The sequence below is a fragment of the Scaptodrosophila lebanonensis genome, unplaced genomic scaffold (genome assembly GCF_003285725.1).
Source record: "Scaptodrosophila lebanonensis strain 11010-0011.00,11010-0021.00 unplaced genomic scaffold, SlebRS2 tig00001412-arrow-pilon, whole genome shotgun sequence".
NCBI classification, from domain to species: Eukaryota; Metazoa; Arthropoda; class Insecta; order Diptera; family Drosophilidae; genus Scaptodrosophila; species Scaptodrosophila lebanonensis.
The window spans coordinates 1769359-1795470 of NW_022060739.1; the positions used below are offsets into that span (position 1 = coordinate 1769359).

General features: G+C 42.0%; 4 protein-coding genes across 7 annotated transcripts; 3 read left to right on the forward strand and 1 right to left on the reverse strand.

The window, feature by feature from the left end:
* The first annotated feature begins 40 nt into the window (after positions 1-40).
* Positions 41-9989, forward strand: LOC115631006 (laminin subunit beta-1). 2 transcript variants are annotated; one of them, XM_030527607.1, is made up of 4 exons: positions 41-316; positions 3893-3962; positions 4010-9652; positions 9716-9989. In XM_030527607.1, exon 3 carries the CDS (start codon positions 4228-4230, stop codon positions 9640-9642), a length of 5415 nt encoding a protein of 1804 aa, XP_030383467.1. In that variant the 5' UTR covers positions 41-316; positions 3893-3962; positions 4010-4227; the 3' UTR covers positions 9643-9652; positions 9716-9989. The 2 variants fall into 2 exon arrangements, with proteins under 2 accessions (XP_030383467.1, XP_030383466.1); XM_030527606.1 differs by having other exon boundaries at positions 4028-9652.
* A 428-nt stretch (positions 9990-10417) lies between these two features.
* Positions 10418-14737, forward strand: LOC115631008 (protein phosphatase 1L). Of its 3 annotated transcripts, none has more exons than XM_030527610.1 (6): positions 10418-10484; positions 12059-12239; positions 12333-12930; positions 13664-13921; positions 13973-14031; positions 14220-14737. In XM_030527610.1, the coding sequence occupies exons 1-6, from the start codon at positions 10433-10435 to the stop codon at positions 14542-14544; spliced, it is 1473 nt and encodes a 490-aa protein (XP_030383470.1). In that variant the 5' UTR covers positions 10418-10432; the 3' UTR covers positions 14545-14737. The 3 variants fall into 3 exon arrangements, with proteins under 3 accessions (XP_030383470.1, XP_030383471.1, XP_030383469.1); XM_030527611.1 differs by having other exon boundaries at positions 12065-12239; XM_030527609.1 differs by lacking the exon at positions 10418-10484 and having other exon boundaries at positions 11192-12239.
* A 629-nt stretch (positions 14738-15366) lies between these two features.
* Positions 15367-16957, reverse strand: LOC115630969 (guanine nucleotide-binding protein subunit beta-like protein). The gene is made up of 3 exons (XM_030527548.1): positions 16777-16957; positions 16429-16640; positions 15367-16107 (listed from the first exon to the last, which is right to left on the reverse strand). Exons 1-3 carry the CDS (start codon positions 16883-16885, stop codon positions 15472-15474), a joined length of 957 nt encoding a protein of 318 aa, XP_030383408.1. The 5' UTR covers positions 16886-16957; the 3' UTR covers positions 15367-15471.
* A 635-nt stretch (positions 16958-17592) lies between these two features.
* On the forward strand, positions 17593-21319 carry LOC115632023 (serine/threonine-protein phosphatase PP2A). The gene is made up of 4 exons (XM_030528968.1): positions 17593-17918; positions 19172-19735; positions 19806-19996; positions 20450-21319. The coding sequence occupies exons 1-4, from the start codon at positions 17817-17819 to the stop codon at positions 20520-20522; spliced, it is 930 nt and encodes a 309-aa protein (XP_030384828.1). The 5' UTR covers positions 17593-17816; the 3' UTR covers positions 20523-21319.
* Positions 21320-26112: the final 4793 nt, after the last annotated feature.

Consider the following 26112-nt stretch of genomic DNA (forward strand, 5'->3'; position numbering starts at 1 on the left):
AGTCTTGCGAGTGGCTCTCTTCGGAGCGGATGTATCTTTTCTTGAGGTCGTAGTCGTTTTCTTTTTTTAGGAAAAGTATTTCCTTCGTGCGCGTGTGTGTATCTTTTTATGTGTATTTGTGTGCTCCCTTCTTTTAAGTTTAAAAAAAGAAGTCCAAGTGGCTTGCTTGTCCGACCCAGTGTGCAGTGTCTTTACGCTTTATGTCTGTCTGTGTATAACAAGAAATGTTTTTTTGAATATTGCATTTTTTGGAAACTGTGCTGCTGCTGACGACACAACAACAATACCAACAAGAGTGCGCTTGGAGCACGGTGTGGTAAGTACGACTTGGCCATAAGGAAAATGCACAACAATCTTAATCAATTTTGCTTGAGCCCAACTGTTTATCTTTCGGTCAGTTGTTATTGTTACTTCACATATTACTTCCCCATGCATCCATTGCTCTGCTTTTTTAAGTTTTTCTTCTGCCGCTTGTTGTTTTATCGTGTGTTTTTTTTCTAGCGCTCGCATCGCAATGATTTCATGCTACAAAAAAAGGTTACACTTTAAGTACACTACATACAAACATACATACATATGTACATATGTGTGTAGGTACATATGTACATAGCTAGTCGAGTTCTTTTAGATTAAAAACGAAATATGATGCCATCTATATAAAAAGAGACATACTTATGTACATGCATGTATATACATACAAACATATATTGCATGTATGTATGTTGTTCGTGTGTTCATGCCTGCGAACGGGCCGGGCCGGGCCGGGCAGGGCAAGGAATAGTGCACTAAACTGCATAGCTAAGCGCATTGTGAAGCCGCCTGTGTCGTCCCATGCGCCGTTGCTAATTAAAATGTAGGCAAAGCTTTATGAGCGCCTTTGCATATACATATGTACATATTATGTCCGTACAGTGGCAGCCATTTGAATAGGTACAACATGCTAAAAACTCTATTAAACTTAATAATGCACACAGCATCTTTAATTTTATTTATTGGAAGTAAATAAGGTTCTTTATAAACCTTTAAATTATAAGTAAGCATGTATGTATGAGGCTTGATCGATTACGAGTACTGATCGCAATTTTATAAGAATATACAGTGTATTTGATAAATTTGATAGACAATTCGTTGCAGAGCACTTACTTCACTTGGGCTATTCTTTCTCATTCATATCATACATGTACACCTAGCTATTAAGCCGATCTGAAATATTCTTTGATTCCTGCTCTTCTTAACTACGACATAACCCACTAATTTTGACCAATTTCAAGATCGCAATATTTTACAAACTTTCTTCATTTATAATAAAGGTTCCTCAGTTCTATATAAAGCTTAATCTGTATGTGTATTACAGAAGTCCTTATGCTGATTTTGTTTATACTTACAGCTTGATTTTTAAATTAAATGTCTCCACCACAAAACAGACACTAAGACTGTTCTTTGCACCATTAATCATATTTCCACTAAAAGAAGTTAGGCATATATGATTTATAAAACTTGATCTGCAAATGAATGAGAGCCGCCTATGTGTCAAGTTTGGTAACTCTAGTTTGTGTGGCTTAAAAGAATTTAATGTTCATACTGACAGACAGGCAGGAAGGCGGCCAAATATTTCTTTAGTGCTTTTCCCATTTGAATGGCTGGTGATGTAGATAGGAATGCATGCTTTAAACTATGCAGTACTTGCCGATGTGCATCGCTGTAACTCAGTGTAGGTGGGAGGATTTAGTTCAAGTCTAATTATAGTGTGTTAGTAACATGCTGATCTCATTCCCATTCTCAAGATAGCCTGTTGAAAAATGTGAGCAGATCCAGCACACATGTTCCAATGCCTTGGTGGTCAATATGCGCTGTCATACGCTCGGTTAGAATTGAATATATAAACATTCCCAACTAATGTACTGCTTAGATAGAATTGTATGAGCAATTTTATTAACTTGCGCGCAAACGTCGAGTGTACACACCAACATACACAAACATCAATTAATATATGTGTGTATAGTATGTACATACATACATACATATATTTTCGTTGGCCGCTGAAGTCAGAAGAACATTGTCTATTTGCCTGGCTGCTTGGCTGCTTGGCTGCCTGCCGTTCAGAGCTCCAAAGTCGCTCCATTATTTACCCATATGGGTATGGGTAGCCCCTGAGAGAGCGAACCATGAAAGCCACATCTGTGTGCTCTGACAATTTACTTTTTGTTTAGTTCTTCGTTTTTATTTGTTTATTTGTCGTTGCTCGAAACGAAAATGAAATTAAAAACTGTGTTGGCCAAAGACTGGCCGCGCCACAGCCCCAGTCCCCCAATTGAGGGGATCTGTGAATGAACTCTTATCGCTCCATGTCGCCCATATGTATGAAATTACGAAATCGCTGCATTTATTTAGTACATACATATATAGTATATGTATTGTAGTACAATATTACCATTAAATATGACATCTATCTGGGTGCCGCATCTGCGGCATGCCTTGCCTTTGGACGTGCTTATCTCGTCTAGCACAGTTTTTAGTTTTCGGGTTCCATAATCGTTACGTCTCCGTTTCCAGGCTGAAGCCAGCAGCCGTGGCTCCCACTGGGCGGGTAACCCTTAAAGCTAAACGCTGCTCGCGCTGGTGCCACTCTTGATAAGCTTCGAGTAGAAAGATCTGAATTTAATTATAAACATGAACACATAAAACACATTCACCACCGCAAATACCCTCTCCAAACTTTCTCTGTGCTAAGAAATCAGAGTTCCTGGATATTAAGGAAACATGCAAATATCTGTTGATATTTGAAAAGTAAAACGCTGAACAGAATCGTAATGAAATAACTTTCAAGAATAAGACACAAAGGAAACCCTTTTCACAACCAAATTATTCAAGTGTTATAAACTAAGTATCTGAGCTAATTATTCAAAAGTCTATTTAAATATTTCTTAATGCAACAATAGGAAAAGTTTGTGTTGATTAGATCTATCCGAAAACATGTTGGGCTCATTTAGAACTGAAGTTTTATTATAGATCGCTTTAAGAAAAGATTTCTTCAATTCAGCAACATTATTTTTTTTTCCATTTGATTGGAATAATGCAAGTATTTAGAGGGCCTTACTTTTATAAATAGTTTAAGTAATCTTGATGATTCAATATATATGTTATCAGTATTTGTTTGTTCTCTAGGGCAATAACAGAAATGGTTTAATTACTTGCTGAAGCAATTACATTATTTTTATCTGCTCCCAATTCCCAATCCGAAATAAATAATTATCGACTCAGCTGAGGGCGAGTTCCAATTCTTTAACAATATTTATTTTTATCTGTATACAAAATCTCATCTTGTAAGTCAAAACATTCCCATATTCCACGAAAAGTTTATCCTGGGAATTTGCACAATTATACATGGACCCTCATTTGTGTTCAGAAACAGTGGGGGTATCCCATCAGTGAGGGTATAATAAACAAATGACATGTGCGCCTGCGACTTGAGCTGAACATTAATTTAGTGCAAGACTTTTGCTGATAAACAAAGCGGCGGACTAAACTAAATACATACATATGTATGTATGTACAAGAAGAAGAAGAAGAAGATGATTAAGAAGAGCAAGTATAGTGTTTATCGCCTTAATATAGTATACAGTTGTATATACATACGTACTTATGTATAGTGAGACGATGTTGCTGTGTCCATTCAAATTGCCTGCAACTCTCAGTCGGTGCGTAAGATTCGTTGGGTACGGTCGATCAACATTCTTTATGGGAGGATTCCTCAAGCTGAGAACTGATAACACTCTGACCGCATTTTGTTGAAAATTGTTATTTGTTGGAAACCCTGAATCCCCCATAACTACCTATTTTAAACTCTCATGCTAAGCAATTTTTAATAATATTGGTATTTCAACTTTTACAGCACCGTATCTGAAGACAGAGAGCCGAGGAAAACTCAGGTTGCTACTATGGGTGATGCTTAGGAAGTAGCAGTAAGTAAGGATGTCGTCCAATTGTGAAACGATTAATCCTGTAAAAGATAATTTGCTAATTACAGCGAACTGATTTGTGGAAAGAAGCAGTCACACTCCATTGAAAAGTGCTGTGAGGAAATAAGCTTGCGATACAGAAACGTGCTGATTACAGCCGGAAGTTGTTATTGGAACTTATAACCCCAACAAAAACAATAGCAGCAGCAGCATCAGCAACTACAACACACAGAAAAGCAATCGCCGAGAACGAATTAAAGCGACAAAGATGGCAGGCGGCTGTAGCGGCAGCCTTATCGCCATATTCTTTGTGCTCACTGTGGTGAGCAGTCTTCACGAGCTGGGAGGAAGCGCCCAGAAATCCCCACCACAGCAACATTATGGCGGTCGTCGAGACCGGCCGCGGAATCCGCCACGACAGTACATCAAGACGCATCCTTGTGAGCGTAGCTCCTGCTACCCGGCCACAGGAAATCTGCTAATCGGACGCGAGAATCGTCTCAAGGCATCGTCCACGTGTGGTCTGCAATCGGCGGAGCGTTTCTGCATTCTATCGCATTTGCAGGACAAAAAGTGCTTCCTGTGCGACTCACGCGAGGACACACGAGGCGATCCGCACAAGAATCATCGTATTGGCCAGATCATATATAAAACCAAGCCAGGCACTAATGTGCCCACCTGGTGGCAGTCGGAGAATGGCAAGGAGAATGTGACTATTCAGCTGGACTTGGAGGCAGAGTTTCATTTCACGCATTTGATCATCACATTTACGACCTTCCGTCCGGCGGCCATGTACATTGAACGATCCTTCGACTTTGGCCAGACATGGCATGTGTACCGTTACTTTGCCTACGACTGTGCCGATTCGTTCCCCGGCGTCCCCACCGTCCTGCGTAATATCACCGACGTAATGTGCACATCACGCTATTCGCACGTGGAACCGTCGCGAAATGGAGAGGTAATCTATCGCGTACTGCCGCCGAATAGCAATGTGCCCGATCCCTATGCGGAACATGTGCAGAACTTGCTGAAGATGACCAATTTACGGATCAAGATGACAAAGCTGCACAAGCTGGGCGACAATTTGCTCGACAATCGACTTGAGAACGAGGAGAAGTACTACTATGGTATCAGCAATATGGTGGTGCGCGGTTCCTGCTCCTGCTACGGACATGCCTCGCAGTGTCTGCCACTCGACAATTCAGTGGTGACCAACGACTATGACATGGTGCATGGTCGTTGCGAGTGCACGCACAACACGAAAGGTCTCAACTGCGAGAGCTGCGAGGACTTCTTCAACGATATGCCCTGGAAGCCAGCCTTCGGCAAACAGACGAATGCATGCAAAAAATGCGAATGTAATGATCATGCCGTCAGATGTCACTTTGATGAGGCCGTCTTTGAATCTTCGGGACGTGTTTCGGGTGGCGTTTGCGACAGTTGCATGCACAACACGCAGGGCCAACATTGCGAGGAGTGCTTGCCGTATTTCTATCGCGATCCCGCTGCAGATATTCGTAGTCCTCACGTTTGCAAGCCCTGCGATTGTGATCCCAGTGGTGCGCTCGACGATGGCATTTGCGATTCGGTCAATGATCCGGAGAATGGTGTTGAGGCCGGAGCCTGTCACTGCAAGCCCAATGTTAAGGGGCGTCGTTGTGATGCCTGCAAGGATGGTTACTGGAATCTAGATCCACAGAGTCCCGAGGGCTGCGAGGCCTGCACCTGCAACATTCTGGGTACCATCGACAACTCCGGCTGCAATATGTACAGTGGAGAGTGTACTTGCAAGCGTCTTGTCACAGGCAAGGATTGTAATCAGTGCGCACCCGAGACCTTTGGTCTTTCAGAGTCACCGGATGGCTGTAACATGTGCGAGTGCGATGCGGGAGGATCATACGACAATTACTGCGATGTGATCACCGGACAGTGTCGCTGCCGCCCGCACATGATGGGCCGCACTTGCTCCCAGCCCAATCAGAACTACTTCATACCGCAATTGCAAGTCATACACGACGCGGAGGGCTCTGATCTGTGCATCTCATATACAAACAATGGAAACTGCAGCGTAGTGCCTCAGCAGGCAAGTCCAGATCGTCCGGCCGACTTTACGGGCATTGGTTACACACGAATGCCTGAGAACTCGGAGCTTATAATCCATGTGGATGATATTCCACGCTCAATGCCCTACGATGTAGTCATTCGCTACCAGGTGACAACGCCCGGAGATTGGGAAGATGCGTTCATTACTCTGGTACGTCCCGATGAGGTGGATCCCCAAGGTGAATGTGCGGGCTCTGTACGGCCTGGCGATGACATACGTGAGTCACATATTCCATTTAGCTTACCTGATCGCGATAGACAGGTTGTGGCGCTCCATAATGTTTGTTTGGAAGCTGGCAAGCTGTACAAATTCAAAATCACTTTTGAGCGCCGTCGCCATAATGAAGACAACCCCACGGCCACCATACTGATTGATTCGCTGACTTTGATTCCACGCATTGAAGTTACTCCGGTACTCTCAGGTTCCCCATTATCCGATACACGCCTCTCCGAATACTATAGAAACAATTGCAATCAGTCGCTATATGATATACGTTACATGCATCTGACTCCGGACCGCTGTCGCGAGCTCGACAACTATCTGAGCACGTACATTCACGATGGTGCCAGCATGTGCAACTGCAATCCGACGGGTTCCTTGAGCAAGGAGTGCGATAGACAAGGCGGCTTCTGTCATTGCAAACCTAATGTGGTGGGTCGCCAATGCGACCAGTGTGCTCCAGGCACCTACGGTTTTGGCCCGGAGGGTTGCAAGGCCTGTGACTGCAACAGCATTGGATCCAAGGACAACAATTGCGATCTGCTGACTGGCCAATGTGTCTGCCATCCGAATACCTATGGACGTGAGTGCGATGAGTGCCAGCCCGGTTACTGGAATTTCCCCAATTGTCAGGCCTGCGAATGCAATGGACATGCGGCTCAGTGCGACGCGAAAACGGGTCAATGTCTGAATTGCCAGGATTCCACGACAGGCTATGGTTGTGATTCCTGCCTGGACGGGTACTATGGTAATCCGTTCCTGGGTAGCGAGATCGGCTGCCGCCCTTGTCGTTGCCCCGACACTGTCGCCAGCGGCCTGTCCCACGCGGACAGTTGCTCCCTGGACACTCGCAACAACAACATGTTGTGCCACTGCAAAGAGGGCTATGCAGGAGCCCGCTGCGAGATCTGTGCCGACAACTACTTTGGAGATACTGATGCGGGTGGTAGTTGCGAAAAATGCGACTGCAGCAACAACATCGATCCCTACGATACCGGCAACTGCGATCGTGAGACGGGCCAGTGCCTGAAGTGTCTCTACGAAACGACAGGCGATCACTGCGAGCTCTGCCGCGATGGTTTCTTTGGCAATGCCCTGGAGCAGAATTGTCAGCGATGCGATTGCGAATTATTGGGCACTAATGCGACAGTGACACACTGTGATCGGTATACTGGCCAATGTCCGTGCTTGCCAAATGTGAAGGGACTGCGTTGTGATGAGTGCGCCGTAAATCACTGGAAAATTGCATCCGGAGAGGGTTGTGAGGCATGCAACTGTGATCCTATTGGAGCGCTGGAGGAGCAATGTCAACCCTATACGGGCGAGTGCAGGTGTAGGCCGGGCTTTGGTGGACGGGCCTGCAATCAGTGTGAGAAGAACTACTGGGGTAATCCGAACGAGAAGTGCCAGCCTTGCGAATGCGAGCCTTATGGTGCTGCTGACTTCCAGTGTGATCGTGAGACGGGTCAATGTGTTTGTCATGAGGGCATCGGGGGCTACAAGTGCAATGAATGTGCTCGCGGCTACCTTGGACAGTTCCCCCACTGCGCGCCTTGCGGCGAATGCTTCAACAATTGGGATATGATACTGAGTGCCCTAGAAGAAGCCACCGAAGCAACCATTCAACGTGCTCGTGAGATCAAGCAGGTGGGCGCCACTGGTGCCTACACCGCTGAGTTCAGTGAGCTGGATAAGAAGTTGCAAAACATACGCTATTTGCTGCAGAACAATACAGTGAGTCTGCAGGACATTGACAATCTAGACGCCGAAGCTTCAGAGCTGAAGAAGAAGCTTGCCCAATCACATAAGCGTCTGGACGAAACCGAAATAAATCTAAACGACATATATAATTCCCTTGCCCTGTCCGCAGTGGAACTGGAAGGTCTGCAAAATCATTCGCAGCTCGTGAAAAAGCTGTCTAATGACCTCAAGAATAAAGGCATAAAGTTGCAGGAGTCGAACATCGAGGGTGCACTTAATCTGACACGCAATGCCTACGAAAGGGTCACTGATCTGAGCGCTCTTAAGGATGAGGCTCGCGATTATGCGGCTAATACTGATCGCAACTGCAAACGCGTAGAGGGCCTGACCAATAAGATTTCAAACGAAACAGACGAAACGGCAGCAAACGACCGTACGATCGATGAGTACCGCAGCAGACTTACCGAACTGACCCTTTCCATTCCCGAGCTGAACAACGAGGTGTGTGGCAAGCCAGGGGATCCCTGCGACAGTTTGTGCGGTGGCGCCGGCTGCGGCAAATGCGGCGGTCTTTCTTGCGAGCATGGAGCTCGTACTCGTGCCGCGGAGGCCCTCAAAGTAGCCAAGGATACTGAGGAAGCCATAACGAAAAAGAAAGACCAGGCTGATCAGACCATACGAGCACTTACGCAAGCCAAGGTTAATGCTTCAGAAGCCTATCTGAAGGCCAAGAGTGGCTTCGAAGAGGCCGAGCGTTATCTGAACAAAACCGAGGGCAACATCAAGGTGGCCAGCGCGCTGATCAATAATTTAAACAATTTCCAGAACAACAAAACAGCCTTACCTAGTGAGAGCAAGAAATTAGCGCAGGATACACTCCAGCTGGATCTCAAGCTCGATCCCAACGAAATTGATTCTCTGGGCGTGAAGATAAACGATGCCGTATCTTCGCTCAAGGACGTTGAGTCCATAATTTATAAGACGCGCCACGATTTGGATCTCGTTAACAGATTGCAGAGCAACGCCAACGCCACAAAGGCCACTGCCAACGATATTTTGGAGCGGGCCAACACAGTGGTACAAAACCTCGATGCGGCCGATGAGTCACAGGCCAAGGCACAGGATGCCATTAAGCAGGCGAACAGCAACATCGAATTAGCCGCAATGGATCTAGAGAAAATCGATCTGGTGACCAATGAAGCTGAGGAACCAGCCAATGCCACGGCCGCGCAGGTCGAGGATTTGGACAAGAAAGCCAATCGCCTGCAGAAGAACATGTTCAAGAACGAATTGGATGCCAAGGAGATCAAAAAAGAGGCGAATCGTGTCAAATCCGAGGCGATGCGGGCTCGCGGTGAGGCCAGCAATCTGCAATCCTCCACCTCGGCAACCAATCAGACGCTCACAGATCGTGCCAATCGCTCCGAGAATGCTCGTGAGCGTGCCAAGAAATTATTGCAACGCGCCTCCATATTGACCGTCGACACTAACGAAAAGATGAACGAGTTGCAACAGCTTCAGGCCATATACCAGGACAAGCAGAGTTTGCTGGAAAAACTGCAGAATAACATCAAGCCCTTAAGCGATCAGCTCACGCTTTATCTGGCCAACATTCAGGAGAATGCTGAACGCTATCGACAGTGTGTTAGCGTCGGATAGTCTAAGAAAAGTAATGTATCCATATTGATCCCTAATTAATTAAATAATAACAAATACATGTTCTTTCTTGCAGACGCTAATGCTGGTCTAGCACTTGGCCTTGTCCACCATTGCCATATTCATGAACAAAAGAGCAACAAAGTTAATGTTTAACACCGTTAAGAAGTAACCGTTACGTTTTTTACTCTAAGCCGAAACTGCAATGTAAATTTATATTTTCATGTATTGCGCCTTCTTATAGTGCCAAATCTTTTCCGATACAAATCTTCCTAAAAATGTATATGATAAATTTGTGTGTAATGTAGCCCAGCACTAAATGCTAATAAATAAATACCTAACTACTTAAACGAAATGTGTTTGTGTTCGAATTATTTCGCGGATTTCTCTCTCTATCTCTCTGCCTGTGTGAGACCCTTTAAGACGAAATCAGGTGAGCGACAATTGCAGATACATTTTTCTGTATGTGTGGATGTATGTATGGCTATATTGGCAAAGCATAATAAATAAATATCTATTTGTGTATGTATGTGTGTAATAGGCATGTTTTGTATACATACGAAATATAATGTAAACCAAAGAATTGCTTTCTGGTTTGTATTTTCTTTCGTTTTGTTTTAGTTCTTGCCCGTCGCGTGCAGCTCTTGTTTTTGTTTTTATCTCAACATATAGTAATTAAATTGACTAATTATTTCAATTGTTCTAATTGTCGTTATTCGATATTTATGTCGCCTGCATAACGTAAAACTCTAAAATGGATGTTTAAATGCAGCGGAACCTTTTTTTTGCTGCTATGGATCGGCGCCATCTTCGATCACAAAGGAGCTCCTCAGCTGTACATACAGGTAATTATTAAATTAATCCTACACCTTACACATTTAAGAAGTAGTTTTGAGGGTGTCGGTATAAGAATAAGGTCCTATTTTCTGAGGTAGAAAAAAAGGATGTCTATATTTTTATATAATTTTGTTGGAAATTATATTTAATGTTAAAAACATGTCAACACAATGTTGATTAACTATATTCATTCCACGAATTTCCCCTGGCATTAAAAATTTATCCAAAATTGAAAAAAAGTGGCAACAATATTGAAATCTTTAATCAATCGACTATCGGGATGAGGTCTCTTCGGCATTCAAAAAGCTGCGTCCGTTGTGAATGACTTGTTTTTTTTTTTCAATGAGCTTACCGCGAAAATCATATATTTGAATTGAATTTTGAAAAGGTGCTTCAATACATAAGTATTGCTTTGTACTCTTTAATGTTACTTGGAATTTGGGGAAACAGTTTAAGGCCCGAAACTTTGCTAATATAAGTTAGAGTCTCAACCGTAATTGCTTGTTTTGTTTGCAGAGCATGACTTTTTCCGTATATTATTTATTTTACCACCATATGAGTCAGTGCGAGTCAGGCACTATTGAGCTAGCTCAAGAAAACAAATTATCGTTCATCTCTACACCATATGGGATTTTTGGGGTGCTGCGTAGCTTGTCAGTTGTATTCGATGGTGTAATGAATCAATAACAATATTGCGTCGCCCGGTCAACAAGTGAGAGTGAATATAAATAATAAATTAAAAACGTAATTAAAATAACTTCGCATTAGCTCTGCTGTTGTTATTGTTCCACCGCTGAATCGTGACGAACATATGTGATTGTGATTTGGAATAATTACATATGTACACATATATACATACACGTATATGCATACATATGCGACATGTTTGCATATAGAATTTAATACATGCACACAGACACACTCTGTTCTACTTTATGCAAGAAACAGAAACACAGAGCTATAATAAGAATATCTGAAAATATAATAATATAATGCCAGAGCGAGCGTCTAAGAATAATGACAGTCAGCCCAACAGCAGCAGCCAAAATCGAAAAAAATCAAGCGTGGTGATGCGTTAAAAAAGGGACGACTACGACGACAACGGGTGTGCCAATAAATAAAATCAAAAAGCCAGGGGGAAAAACAACTTGACGTGCAACGTCAAGTGTTTTGCTGTTTTTCATATTTTTGTGTTTTTAAAATACGCATTGAATATAATATCGGAGTGCCACACAAACCACACACCAACAATAAACGACGGAACGAATCAAAAACGAATCGTTTCGAATCAATTTGCTAGCCCTAGCCACTCTTGCCCTTGCCTCTAAAACGCCTTATTTAGTATTAAATAAGAATAAAGAATACATTTTAAATCGCTTGCCCATGGATGACGAATTGGAGGATAAGGTGTTCTATCAAACATACGTTTCACACATGAAAATTCTGTCAAAGTTTGCGGTGGGCTTCTCGTCCATCAACTCGCCGTTGGCTTATCTATGGAAACTATGTCGGCTTTATGTGCTTCGACCCGAGGTCATCTTCTGCGGGCTAATTTTGTTCATAATCTTGATCTATTTGCAAGCGGTAGATGTCTGGAGCCGGAGCATATTGGGCCGAATACAGGCCACTCTGGGCCGCCAGAAGGCCTCGCGTTCTATGGACGCCATGACAGCCAGCGCGGGGGAGCATCAGTGCTGGGAGGAGATACGACAGCAAAGTGCAGCATTCGCTGTGCTAGGTCGACGGCCGCGCATGGAAGACAGGTGAGTGACAGCCATCACCAGCAGCTTGATGTGCAATTAGCCGCTTACACAGTCTTGGAGGCTAATGAACTTTTTCCATTTCCTCATATACAGATATATTATCGAGGAGAACATTAATAATACGACGGGTATTTCGTTTTTTGCCGTCTTCGATGGCCACGGTGGCGAATTTGCTGCCGACTTTGCCAAAGATGTGCTGGTCAGGAACATCTACAACAAAGTGATTGAAATGGCGAAACTCCTTAAGACTGCAGAGGGCGGTGGCGGCGATGCTAACTATGTGGACTACGACAAGAGTCCATATCTGGCTCGCAAACAAAGTCGCAAGGAGAGCAACAAGGAGAATGCCGAACCGGCTGGCGTTTCACGTCGGGATAGCTTACGCAAGGCTCAGAGCACGACTGCCGATTGCAGCGCACTGAAGCAGAAGATATCCGAGTCTGTCATTGCAGACATCTACACGGCACAACTGAACTCGGCTATGCGAGCCAGTGGTAGCCACACGGCAGCCAAAGATACTTTTCTGAACAACAACAATCAGAATGCTCAGGGTGGTGGGAAGGGCAACAATCCCCCACCCACTTACGATGCCAAGTGTTACATCGAAAACGGACGCATCAATTTTGGCAAGCTAATCAGCGATGAGATAATGTCTGCCGATTACAAGCTTCTCGAGCAGGCTAAACAAACCGTGAGTACTAAGAAGATATACAGTCGAACTACAGTAGAGTACAAATCATATGGGCTGCTTTTATTAGCAGCAGCCTTATACGTAATAGAATGCACTTTAAATTAAAAGAGGCGTCGTAACCTAAAGGGCTTTCGAATGGTAGAGGTTTCCAAAGGCAAGGCTATAATCGGAAAAATATTAATTAGAAAAATGATGCACCTTCATCAGTTTTCCCCGCGGAGATTTCAGGGTGAGACATGACTAAGATAGTTAGCTACTTTGTGCAGGAAATGGGTTTGGGAAGATTATTTTAACTACAAAAATAATTTTCAATGGAAACATTTCTTTGGCCTACTTACTTAGTTCCGGCATTTAAAAGCTCTTAGATTAGGGGAAAATGCCATTCAAATGCGGCACATCGTATGATAATCAACGGCTTAATAGATTAAGATGTCAAAGTGATCACTAGATGGACTTTGATTTATATATTTTTGGCTTTTTAAAGTGTGGCGAAATTTAATTTTTTAAAAACATACTCTTCATTAGAACGATATATAAAACAACCCAACAAAATTGTTAAATGTATCTAATTATTAGAAATGATTGAGCTATACGGTTCAAAACTTCTTGCTTGTAGTTAGTGTTCTACCAGTAATAACTATTCTACAAATTTCCATTAAATAAATTAGATCCGGATAGACAGATTTTCGTTCTTCCTTACAAATTTAATAAGACTCTATTCCCTTTTTTGCAGACGAATATAGCGGGCACAACAGCTCTAATTGCGATTGTCCAGGGCAGCAAACTGATTGTGGCCAATGTTGGTGACTCCCGCGGAGTTATGTACGACTCACGAGGCATAGCCATACCCTTGTCCTTCGACCACAAACCACAGCAGGTGCGCGAGCGCAAGCGAATCCATGATGCCGGCGGTTTTATCGCCTTTCGCGGAGTCTGGCGTGTAGCTGGCGTGCTTGCCACATCTCGAGCTCTGGGAGACTATCCATTAAAAGTACGAAGCAAGCACTTATAGCGTTTTATGCTAAATGATTTTATTTTACAGGACAAGAATCTAGTCATAGCGAATCCTGACATATTGACATTTGAACTGAACGATCATAAGTAAGTAGTAAAGCCGTAAATGGGAGAGTTGCGCTTTCTCGTTCAGTTAGTTTTATTTTAAAACTTATTGGATTGTCATAAGTTTCGAATGAAAAAATGGACTAAATAAGACTTTGAAAGGCAAAACTCTCCCATAAACAAGAAAGTTATCCCTGAGACTAAAATAATTTCTGTTTGTATGATTATAGACCCAAGTTTTTGATACTTGCCTCCGATGGACTGTGGGACACTTTTAGCAATGAGGAGGCTTGTAGCTTTGTCAACGAACATTTGAAAGAGGCCGACTATGGTGCCAAGTCTCTGGCTATGGAATCGTATAAGCGTGGATCTGTGGACAACATTACCGTTTTGGTTATCGTATTCAAGAACGATGTTTATCGCATTGCCAGCTCCACAGGGAAAGTAGGGGATGCACCCGCCCGCACAGCTGTCCTGGCCAAGCCACCAACACCAGCTGCTGCCCCAGCCAACAATAACAAGATTGAACGCTCCAATTCAATCAAAGCCAAGTAAAGCTACCTTAGAGTAATACAAGTGCCTGGCATGTACTCTAAGCCCGTAGGATCCAGTTAAAGGAAAGAAAAGTGCCCAAATTTGTAGTAAATTGCAGCTGTGTGATTCATTTTTGTACTCACATTACTGTCACATCACCGTATCCATCCAACATACATACATATCTCATACGAGACAGAATCTCCGAAGAATATATGTGTTTTTTTCTTTCTTTTTGTTAGTTTTCTAAAAATTGTTTGCTATTTCAAATCACCGTGTGTTGCACAATTCGCTCATCACATCACAACTATTTATTTGTTATGGAAAATTTTCTAATTAATAAATGTGTTTACAATACCTTCAGGTGATTTCGAATAATTATTTTAATCAATTATTCCCAAGTGGAAAAGACGAAAAAGTGCAGAAATAATGTTTTTAAGTTTCGATAGCGGAGTCGAGTTCAGAAGAATTAAGCTAATTTTATTTAGAATTATTTTAATCAATTATCCGCAAGTAGAAAAGACGAAAAAGTGCGGAAATAATTTTTTCAAGCCTCGATAGTATAGTCGAATTTCGAATAATTAAGCTAATTTCGTTCAGAACTTAAAATTTTTAAAACTAACTCTTAATAAGCGAATTTTTGAAGCATATTTACTTGAACATTCTTTTCGTCCTGCAAATTATAATTTAACGTCCAATTTATTGAAAATGTAACTCTCCAGAAGCTCTTAGAGCGAATTTCAGAATATTTAAAAATCAATTGGATTCGAGACCGACAATACATTTGAGAGGACCCCACAACCATTAAAGATCTCTTTATGATCATTGTTTAAAAAAGGACGCTTTAATGTAAATAGTTTATTTTTTGTTTCTCGTAAACAAAGCAATTGGCGACCGATTTAGGATTTTACATTTCGTACATTATTATTGTAACTTATACAATCCATCTTAGTGCGCTGATACAGACACTTGCCAGACGCGAATGGTGTTGTCGGAGTAGCCGGCGAACAGAGTCTGGCCATCCGTAGACCAAGCCAAGGACAAGCATTGTGGCTGATCGGCCTTCGACGTGGGCGATACGACCTCGGGACGCAGCTCTTCAACGGTCTTCTTGCAGGCCAAGTCCCAGATCTTGATGGATGGGCCATAGGCGACGCACAGCCAGTAACGGTTGGGCGAGAAGCACAGAGCATTAATGATGTCGTTGTGCTCCAGAGTGTACAGGTTCTTGCCATCATTCAGATCCCACAGCAGAGCCTTGGCGTCCTTGCCACCGGACGTGCAGAGCGAACCATCGGGCGAGACGGTCACGGTGTTCAAGTAGCCGTTGTGGCCATGGTGGTTGTTCTTCAACTTGCAATTGGCCAAATTCCACACCTTGACGGTGCGATCCCAGCCACAGGACACAATAATAGGGTTCGAGTGGTTGGGCGAGAAACGCACGCAAGACACCCAGTCAGTGTGGCCATCCTCCTGGATGGTGAACTTGCATTCGGCCAAAGTGTTCCACAGCTTGATGGTCTTGTCGCGGGAGCCCGACACGATTTGACGGTTGTCGGCCGAGAAAGCCACGGAAAGCACATCCTATAAAGCCCAATAAAATCCATTATTAGCATATGACAGGAATTCCACAAAGAATTGTATCAGTTATATATTCATCTAAAAATAATGAACTCACTACTTACGGGTATTGTTCACGCAAGGAGTACGTAGACCCGTTGTCAACCAGAAATTCTGCCTCGCATAGGCGCAATAATTGATTTTTTAAGGTGTGGTACCTACTCTAAGGCTAGCCGTACTCTAAATACCCTTTCAACACACCATTTTCAATGCAATTCATTCAGTTTCATGGAAAATTCTTGGCCCTATGCTCAATATTAATAAACACTTGGAAACTTATCCCACCTTAGTGTGTCCCTCGAAGCGACGAGTGGTCTTGCCAGCAGCCAAATCCCACAGTCGCAGGGTCTGATCCCAGGAACCAGACAGAGCGTAGTTGCCATCGGAAGAGAGCACAACATCGCTAATGAAGTGAGAGTGGCCATACAGACGCTTCTGGGGATAGCCGTAGTTGGTATCCTCATCGCGGGTCAGCTTCCACACAATCAATGTCTTGTCTGCAATTAACTATTTTTATTAATTGATGCCACTACTTATATGCAGTAAGTGCTCCAGGATGGCAGGGATATATAACGATTTACCGTTGCCTATCTGTGCCACCTAACCTTAAAATAATGGATATAAGGTACTTGCCACGCGACGCCGAGATGATGGTATCAGGATCCTTGGGGTTAGTGGCAATTTGGGTGACCCAGCCATTGTGGCCGATCAGCGTGCCACGCAGTTGCAATGTCTCAGACATGGTTACAAATTAATCTATTTAATTAAACCGGAGCGCTGAGAAACACGTCCAAAGCGCTGCAAGGCTGGCAAAAAAAGAGGCCGTGGGTAATCGATAACACCAAAATGTACCGATATATGGCCAGTGTTGGTCCACAAATGAAGCCAAAATTGTTTTTCTGTGCTTTTGATCAAGATTGTGAAAAATACCTATTTTACTATGACGATGCTTTTAAATTACACGAAAAATTTTAATAAATAAAATAAAATGTGCAATCTGCAACTTAATTTGAACTGCTGGTGTGGAGTAACGATATTTGTCTATCGGTGACTAAGTCGCTGAAATTAATCGTAATAGACCGTGCAAGGTATTCACTACATTTATGTCAATATAATAATAAACATATGATGTATCTATAACCTACAGTCAATTGGAAACTTCATTTATTGATTATATCCTAAGATCAGTTATACAGATGTGTCTTTGTACTTTTCACTCTTTTTGTTTATTGAGCTTGTCGTTTTAAATCTAAAACGCAACATTGACATTTATAAAAATTAGTTATTATTAAACAATAGTTCGAGATACATAGAGCTAACTCGTGGTGAGTAAGGTGAACTCGAAGACAGGCGTAGTAAACGATAATTACTATTAGTGGGACCGTAGTATCAATCGATTAATACGGAATATCAGCATCGTTTTCGTTATCGTTTCAGTCTTTTCCTTCAATGTGCCGTCGTCGCCTCTGTGAGAAACTAAACGCGAGATATAATACTTTAACGAGCGGAATTTTGCTTCATTAATTTGAGCAAAATTGGACCAATTTAGTGTGGAACTGCAGGCGACGAATAACGCAGTTGAATAATTAATTTTTCTTCCCCCTGTCGTAAAAAAAGCCATCAAAATTGAATCGACAAAGATTGACGAGTCTTTTCCTTCCACCACAACTGCGATGGAGGATAAAGCAACAACAAAAGATCTTGATCAATGGATTGAGCAGTTGAATGAATGCAATCAGTTGACAGAAACACAAGTCCGCACTCTGTGCGATAAGGTAGGAGTCGTCGATTTTCCTAATATTTAAAAATAATTTTCATCATCATCTCGACCAAAATTTGCAAATGGTGCATGCCTCTCTGTCTGCACCTCTCTCACACACGGTAAGCACTTGATTATGAATCATGACGCACTGCTTGCACAGTCAGAGGCAGCGGCGGCGGCTTTGCGTCGCCATATTGGAATATTGGTAAATTCCAACAGCCAAGCGGCCGCTATATGCGCCATAAGTGTAAGAAAGACGGCTGGTGCATTATGCGCGAGCGTGAACGCGACAAGTAGATGTGTACTTGGGCCAAACCTGGGCGAAGAGAAATACAACCGACTACACACATTTATGAATTTCTTTTATGTATCGCAGAGTTTGTTTAGTTAATGATAGTAACGCACTCTCACACACTTGACAATAATTGCTGCTGCACTTTGAAAAGTAGCAACAGCCTTGTGACTTCCCTGCCTCTTCCCAGCAGGCGTCTTCAAGAGCATTTCGTCTGCATCAAATATTACTTAATGATATGTTGTTGTGTGTTGGTGTACTGTCTAGAATCATGCCTATGTATGTATCTAAGTATATACAAATGTACATAATATATATATGCACACATACGCACGATATCTATATTAGCCCCGCTGGGTGTGCGAGTGTGGGTGTTGTGTTTTTCCATAATATTGGTTTGATAAATTAATTAAATTCACACCAGAGCCCCAAAATCAATTGTTTCCAATTTGTTATTATTCTTATTTTCTTTGTTGTTGTGCTGCGAGTGTGCGTATGTACACACTTGCCAACAATTTGGTCAATGATTTAGAGTATAAGAAGTAGGGTTATGTTTGCGTCACCCAAATATTGTGTGTGCCTATATTTAATGGGCCGCTGCCGTCCGATGCGTCTGGTCAAGCGTTGATGTTTCTCTTCACTCCCGCCTCAGGGTGCTGGCTGGCGGATTCATGCGTTTGTATTTGTTCTTCATCAGCCTCGTGATTCGAAATCGGTGTGCCAAAAAAAAAACAATAAAGAAAAAAGAACAAATTTAGCACGCCAAAACTAAAGCAGGAAACATAAAGCAAGGTAACACACTGAAGCATTTAATTGCTGTATGTAAATCTTAGTGCGTTTTAATTTTTCTGTCTACCGGTACCACATTCAACCGGAACTCTTTGTCATCATGCCTGCCTCATCATCATTATTCAACATCATTATTGGCTTCTTCAATTGTGTGTGACTAATGATAATTATTTTTCGTTTTACAGGCTAAAGAAATCCTATCGAAGGAATCCAATGTGCAGGAGGTGAAATGTCCGGTCACAGTCTGCGGCGATGTGCATGGTCAGTTCCACGATCTAATGGAACTGTTCCGGATAGGCGGCAAATCCCCTGATACGAACTACTTGTTCATGGGTGATTATGTGGATCGTGGCTACTATTCTGTAGAGACGGTCACATTGCTGGTGGCGCTCAAGGTGCGCTATCGTGAGCGTATCACCATTTTGCGGGGCAATCACGAATCGCGCCAGATCACACAGGTCTATGGATTTTATGATGAGTGTCTGCGCAAGTACGGCAATGCCAATGTGTGGAAGTATTTCACCGATTTGTTCGACTACTTGCCATTGACTGCTCTGGTCGATAGTCAGATCTTCTGTCTACATGGCGGCTTAAGTCCCTCGATCGACAGTCTGGATCATATTCGCGCTCTAGACCGCTTACAGGAGGTACCACACGAAGGTCCCATGTGCGACCTGCTTTGGTCTGATCCCGATGATAGGGGTGGCTGGGGCATTTCCCCCCGTGGCGCTGGATACACATTTGGACAGGTGAGTAGACTTGGAATCGTAACTTGTGAACATAGTGTTCATTTATTGTATGATGTGCCCTTCTACGCAGGACATTTCGGAAACCTTTAACAACACAAACGGCCTGACTTTGGTCTCGCGTGCACATCAACTGGTTATGGAGGGCTATAATTGGTGCCATGACCGAAATGTTGTCACAATTTTCTCAGCGCCAAACTATTGCTACAGATGTGGTAACCAAGCGGCTCTCATGGAACTGGATGATTCACTTAAATTTTCATTGTGAGTATTGCAGCCCATTTGTTGTTATTGTTCTAAAGTGCATTATATGAACATTTCACGTGCCAATGAATGTACGTGATAATATAGTTCTATGAATGCTACTTTAAACAAAGTATCATAATAAACATTTCATGATCAAATCAATTCGATGCTACATTGTTTATATAAGTTGCAATGCCTAAACTGTGTTAAATTACGCAACTATTACGAATATTTCGTAAATATCGTTAGAATTTCTATGGTGATAAGACCCTGCATTACAATATTACTCATTGATTCAATTTAATTGTAATTCCTTTAGTTTGTTATTTTAAGCGATTTAATTTGTTTGCTTAAGTGAATTATAAAAAGGTCGATATTTTGATCGGAAAATTGGGATCATGAAAAACATGCTTAAAGAACTTAGTAAAGTTTTAGTTGGTTATTAATTGAATTTCATCTCTCCACTTTCAGCCTACAATTTGATCCAGCACCGCGGCGCGGCGAGCCTCACGTCACTCGAAGAACACCAGATTATTTCCTCTAAGCTGGATGAGGCTTACGTTTGCGGCTTACATTCACACACACATATTACATCGCATAATAACAAGAAGAAAGTCTATAAAAAGAAACAAGAAATAAAAATAAAAACGGTAACAATAACAAACAAATGGCATGCAGTTAAACAATATATATGTAAAGTATTCACGCTACAAGAAGCAGTAATACAAGAACTACAACTACAAACAAAAACAAAAAAGAAATTGACCCTAAATGTAGGTATTGTTGCATGTGTTTAGCCAACACGAGTACAGAAGTACAGCTGCCGGTAAAATTTTTATAAACAAAAACAATACGAACAAGTGGAATAAGAGAAAAATATCTATGTATGTATTTGAAGAAAATGCATTCAATGCATTGATTTGAGGCAGTAATTTATGCTTGGACGCTTAGTTCTGTTAGAGGGAGGGGGTGAAAAGAACAGCAGCAGGGGCAGCAGCAGTATACAATCCAATCATCCACACACCAAGCAACCAACAAACAAATACAAACCTTAGCTAAATTTGTTAATTTATATAAAAACAAAAAATAAAAAGAAAATAACTAACTAGAAACTGCAAGAATGATTATCCATGTGTGGCGGCATCAAAAGTTCTGAATGCGTAAGCGGCATGTGGGCAGCGGACGAGCAGGAGCAACAAATAAAGATCAGCAAAGGGGGGAGACGTACGTGTAGGCACGGAATGCGATTCAGCGATGGAAATGCAGCGGGCGGGGGAGATTTAAAGGATATACAAAAAGTTTAATATTACTGATAACTGAATAAAATTTACAAAACAAAAACAAAAAAAAAACATGCGAAATTATACAAAAACGATAAAAATGCATTATAAATTAAGTTCATATGTAACTTTAATAATAATAAAAGAAAAAAAAAAAAAAAACAAACAAAAGCTAAACGTATCTATGTGGATGAACAAAAAATCAACCCGAAACAGTGCAGAATATTTTTAGCAGTTTAACAACACAATAACTCGTAAGAAATCAAAACAAGCCGACCACCAGTAACTAACGCTCAGACAGATAAAGAGAGGAGAGAGAGAGAAGGAGAGGGCGCTCTCTCGACAAAAGAGAGCGACGCAAAGGGTGCTCTCTTATATGCTGGCTAAAGAGTCGCTTACTTTTATTGTACTGTGAAGCTGGCAATGCCATTATTAAGTTGGGCAAACAACAATGCGGAAGGAACAACACTGCATCGCCAATTGGGATCTGTGCAGCATGAAATTGCGTGCGTGTTTGTGTGTGTGAGCCGTATGAAAATCCTGGACGTTATCTTTATAATCAACATCAAAGCTTACTGCGCAAATACTATTTTTTTACAACCTTAGTCTCATTAGGCGCACTAAATTTGAGGTAAGCAGAAGACGAACGCAAATCACAATTTGGCTAAAGTTGGGAGCTGGGATTGTGTGTGTGTGTTTTCATATGTTTCCTTGTATGTATGTTGTATGTGTGTGTGTACATGCATATATGCGTATGTATGTTTGTATGTGTGTGCAATGCGTAAATTCAAATTTCAAAACATGCTAAACCCTCAAGTACCCAAACACACAGCAAAGTCTCATCTATCATGCCCCAATGAAAGGGAGGTAATTGTCGCTGGCTGGCGGGGGTGTGTGGGGGATGCTGCTGGCATTGGCTGCTGCTGCTGCTGTGTGAATGAGCGAGTGTTGGGTAGTGGATAGGTGGGTGGGTGGCTGGGAAGGGGAGGGGGGTGTACGAGTATGTCGGTTGGGGCTGCTTGGGGGCCACAGTCAAGCAGGCAGCAGATTGTATTTGTCGTGTCGGCAAGCGACGGCGACGGCGTATGCGACATGGAAAATCCATTATCACGAAGTGAATTTTTACTGAAAAATTTACATAACCGTACCGAACAAACACACACACACATACACACAGATATGTACGCAGACATATAAATGTGAAAATAAATCCTGAGTGCGTGTCTTTGTGGCGGCTGCTGCGCACTTTTACATAAACATAGAGATGTCGACATCAGCGACTTACAAACACACACACACACACACACATACATGCGAACAAACAAACACACGCACACAGAGACACTTGTGCAGCCACAGCAAATACATCTCTATTTGATAGGTGAAATTTTGTATGCTAAGTTGCATTGTATTTAATTAAAGGCATAAATTCAAACGGTCGGTGCCATCAATCCTATATATGCCCAGATAGATACCGTTACCTAAAATAGGCATAAAAACAAAAGTGGAGAGACGGAGACGACCCCTAAACCCAGCCCAACCCACAACAACCCAATCCAGACCAAAGCATTGGAGCCAAGCGAAAGAGAAAAAAATATTAAAAATTTAAATGAACTGCTCGCTTTTTACGATTTTGTCCTTAGTTTACGGCGGTTTATGATGCACGGCTCAGCTTTTGGCTGCCTAAACAAACGTTTTGTAATTTTATGACCCAGGATGAATGCTTTTGGCATGGGCCAGTAGTGGAGGCGTTGCTGATGAGCGCGTGATTCAATTTTCTGTAATATACGGCCTCGTTTCGCCCTCCCACTCCGCTGGAATCCGAAATCGTAAGTTGCTTTGAAATCGCTTCAGAATCACTTTTGATTTCATTTAAATGGACAAACGGTTGAAATAATCATCCTGCCTATATCTATCAATGCCTCTAACATTCTATCCTAACAGTCTATTGAGATCCTCTGTGTTTTTGACTTACTGCAGAGGCTAGTCTCAAATAAACAATTACAAGCTGATATATTTTTAAGTGGAATTAAATTATGCGCACTCTTAACTTTTTACAGGCAGTTTTTGATTTATAATTTTGAATTATTAATTAATATAAATATTGTTTAATCTCATACAACTATCTAAAGAGACAACCATAAAACATTTCCTTTCTACTTCTATAACTATCAGTATATTTTATTTGGGCATAGCTGGTCAAATGGCAAATAAAATTCCCCCCAACGGGTCGGAGGCATAAATAGAAGTTGAAATTATAACGTTGTATTATTAAATATCTTTATTTTATTTTATAATATTATATTATAATATAAATCATAGTTTTTTTATATATAACGACAGCACTATTTGTTGATTTACTAAATAAATAAATATATTTAATATGTATTTTTATTTTGTGCTTATAAATTTTTATTATCTCTTATTACACTCTATCTATCAATCCTTTAACTTTTCTGTTATTATGTTTTTTTTTACCTTTTGGAGTTTGGATATATAAATCTTTTATATTTTCCCCCTTTTTATTTTATTATACATATGCGTTAATCTTTCTCTCAAGTCCTATACTTATGTATTTCTATCTACCACTTATCAATTATATACAAGTATCTATCACCTATTATTACTTATCTATTCATCATCTTGCTACCGTCTATCTTATATTAACTATCATCTACTTATCAAATATACTTACCTCATATTTCTATCATATTTCTATCTATTTAGTTTATTCGTTATATTTTCTTTTTGTATGGTTTTATTATTATGAAATACTGTTGACCATGGGATTTTACACGATAGAATCACGCACGCTTCTCATAACAATACTCTAGTAGGGGAACTGTCAGTGTGGGCGGTGGGCGGTGTGGTGGGAGTGGCTGTGAGTTGTGGGACTGGGACTGGTTTATGCCGCACACATTTGATGCCTGCAAGTATCTTTTACGATGCAAATTTGTTGCTATAAAATTGAAGAGTAGCTATAGCGGTGGTGCCTAAATAAACTTTGCAGACTCGTACAATGATGATGATGAGCCTGAGTTGCTCGTTGGTTGCTGCTTGATGATGGTCCTGATGTTTTTGTTGTTGTCAGCCAGCCAGCCTGACTGCCTGCCGCCTGCCTGCCTGCCACGTGCCTTTGCGAATGTGTAAGGTTGAAAGGTCAGGCGTGGGTAGCGCTTCCTTGAGATTTTTGCCCATTTTCTAAGGAATCTGTCCCAGCGCAAATCAACAAAAATCGATTGAATTGTCAATCGTTGTCTTTGTCCCCAAACGTCCATACAATCGTACTAAATACGTCAGTTGATAAGAGTTGTTGTTGTTGCTCCTCGTTCCTTTTTATATATACATATATATAGTATGTATGTATATACATATGTAGTGTGTGTGTGTTTGTGGGGAAAGTTTTTTTTTGTAAGTCCCTGACGAGTCGGCCTTCCATGTTCCTTGTTCCATGTTCTTCTCTTTTATACTTATATTTAAATTTTGGCTGTGTTGTAAATGCTTTTTGTTTTTACTTTGTGCGAAATTGTTGTTGTCATTCTTATTGTTGCTGCTGTTCTTGTTGTTGTTGTTGTTGTACGTTTTGGCCCTTTTGCTGCGGGCATTGACTGACTTCCGTTATGTGGTGTTCTTCGTCGCCATTGTTGTTGTTGTTCCTGCCGCTGCCTGCTGCTGATGCCACTTCCTTTGTGCGTGTTCGCTTCTGTACGTTTTCTATTCTCGCTTCCTTCCTTCCTTTCTCATCTATAGCTACTTCGTCTTCTGCTTCTGCTTCTTCTTTTTCTTCTACTTTTACATTTTTATTTCGTAGTGAATTTGGTTGTCTCGCACGTGAGCCGCATAATGAAATTTCAGAACCGACGGAACCGTGTGACCACTCCCTATCCTACATATTGTATCCTGCTGGATGCCAACACTCCAACCCCCAATCCCATACCCAATTCCAACACCCCCCCGACCACAACGACGCCAACCAGCAGCAGTTGGGCAACTGCTTAGCCTAATCCCATTGCCTTTTAAAGAGCAACATTTGCTGGCACATTGTTAAGGACTCGTATGTATGGCTCAACGTTTTGTTGCCACCATTTAATGTTCAATCTCAGTTGCCGCTTTACGATACTTTAGGTTTTGTTGCTTTGGCTTCGTTGTTTTCTTGCTTTGCCCAAAGTCGATATGCAACTAATTTGCATGCGCGCCTAAAAGGTGACAACAAAAATGTTCAATGTGGCAAAAAACAAGACACTCCTCCGACCCCCCATTTTCCCCATTTCCAGTTTCAACTGTAACTGTAACTGCAGACCTTTGGGCTGCCGCTTGTCTGCTTGCAGCTGTCCCCCCCCCCCCCCCCCTTTCCTCCCATTCATCCCCAACCCACACACACACACACACACACACCTACACCGTTTCACACTTTCGGCTTTACAAGAGTCAAAGTCTCAGCCTCAGTCTCTGTGCCAGACCAGAGTCAGAGCTGCTCGCTGTGCTTTCAAGTAGAAAATTACTTTCGCAGCTTTATGATGCGGAAATTATATGAAAATCATGGCGAATTTCCTTTACAAGAATGTGACTCTGACTCGACTCGACTCGCTTGGTCGGCGCGCCCAGTCGGCTCGACCATTCTACCGCTCTATCTACATATGCATCATGCATATAGGCAAGTGTCTTTAAAAGGAATTCGAAGCGCATCCAACATATAATGAACGAAAGCTCCACAGTTAGCCACAAACTTAACTTCTCATGACTTTGCTAATGAAGGAGGTATTGAGAATGCAATCGAAACATTTATTATACAAGGAAGGGAAAGGAGTTATCTAAGCGTTATATTTAAATTCCAAGCTCATTCTTTAGAGACAT

What these genes read in the sequence shown, in the direction of transcription:
- LOC115631006 (XM_030527607.1), top strand. Translation starts at nt 4,228, where the DNA reads ATGGCAGGCGGCTGTAGCGGCAGCCTTATCGCCATATTCTTTGTGCTC.
- LOC115631008 (XM_030527609.1), top strand. Translation starts at nt 11,860, where the DNA reads ATGGATGACGAATTGGAGGATAAGGTGTTCTATCAAACATACGTTTCA. An exon ending in CGGCCGCGCATGGAAGACAG is followed by an intron (nt 12,240 to 12,332) that starts GTGAGTGACAGC and finishes CCTCATATACAG; the next exon opens with ATATATTATCGAGGAGAACA. An exon ending in TCGAGCAGGCTAAACAAACC is followed by an intron (nt 12,931 to 13,663) that starts GTGAGTACTAAG and finishes CCTTTTTTGCAG; the next exon opens with ACGAATATAGCGGGCACAAC.
- LOC115630969 (XM_030527548.1), bottom strand. Translation starts at nt 16,885, where the DNA reads ATGTCTGAGACATTGCAACTGCGTGGCACGCTGATCGGCCACAATGGC. An exon ending in CATCATCTCGGCGTCGCGTG is followed by an intron (nt 16,641 to 16,776) that starts GCAAGTACCTTA and finishes AGTTAATTGCAG; the next exon opens with ACAAGACATTGATTGTGTGG. An exon ending in GCTTCGAGGGACACACTAAG is followed by an intron (nt 16,108 to 16,428) that starts GTGGGATAAGTT and finishes TGGGCTTTATAG; the next exon opens with GATGTGCTTTCCGTGGCTTT.
- LOC115632023 (XM_030528968.1), top strand. Translation starts at nt 17,817, where the DNA reads ATGGAGGATAAAGCAACAACAAAAGATCTTGATCAATGGATTGAGCAG. An exon ending in TCCGCACTCTGTGCGATAAG is followed by an intron (nt 17,919 to 19,171) that starts GTAGGAGTCGTC and finishes TTCGTTTTACAG; the next exon opens with GCTAAAGAAATCCTATCGAA. An exon ending in CTGGATACACATTTGGACAG is followed by an intron (nt 19,736 to 19,805) that starts GTGAGTAGACTT and finishes CCTTCTACGCAG; the next exon opens with GACATTTCGGAAACCTTTAA.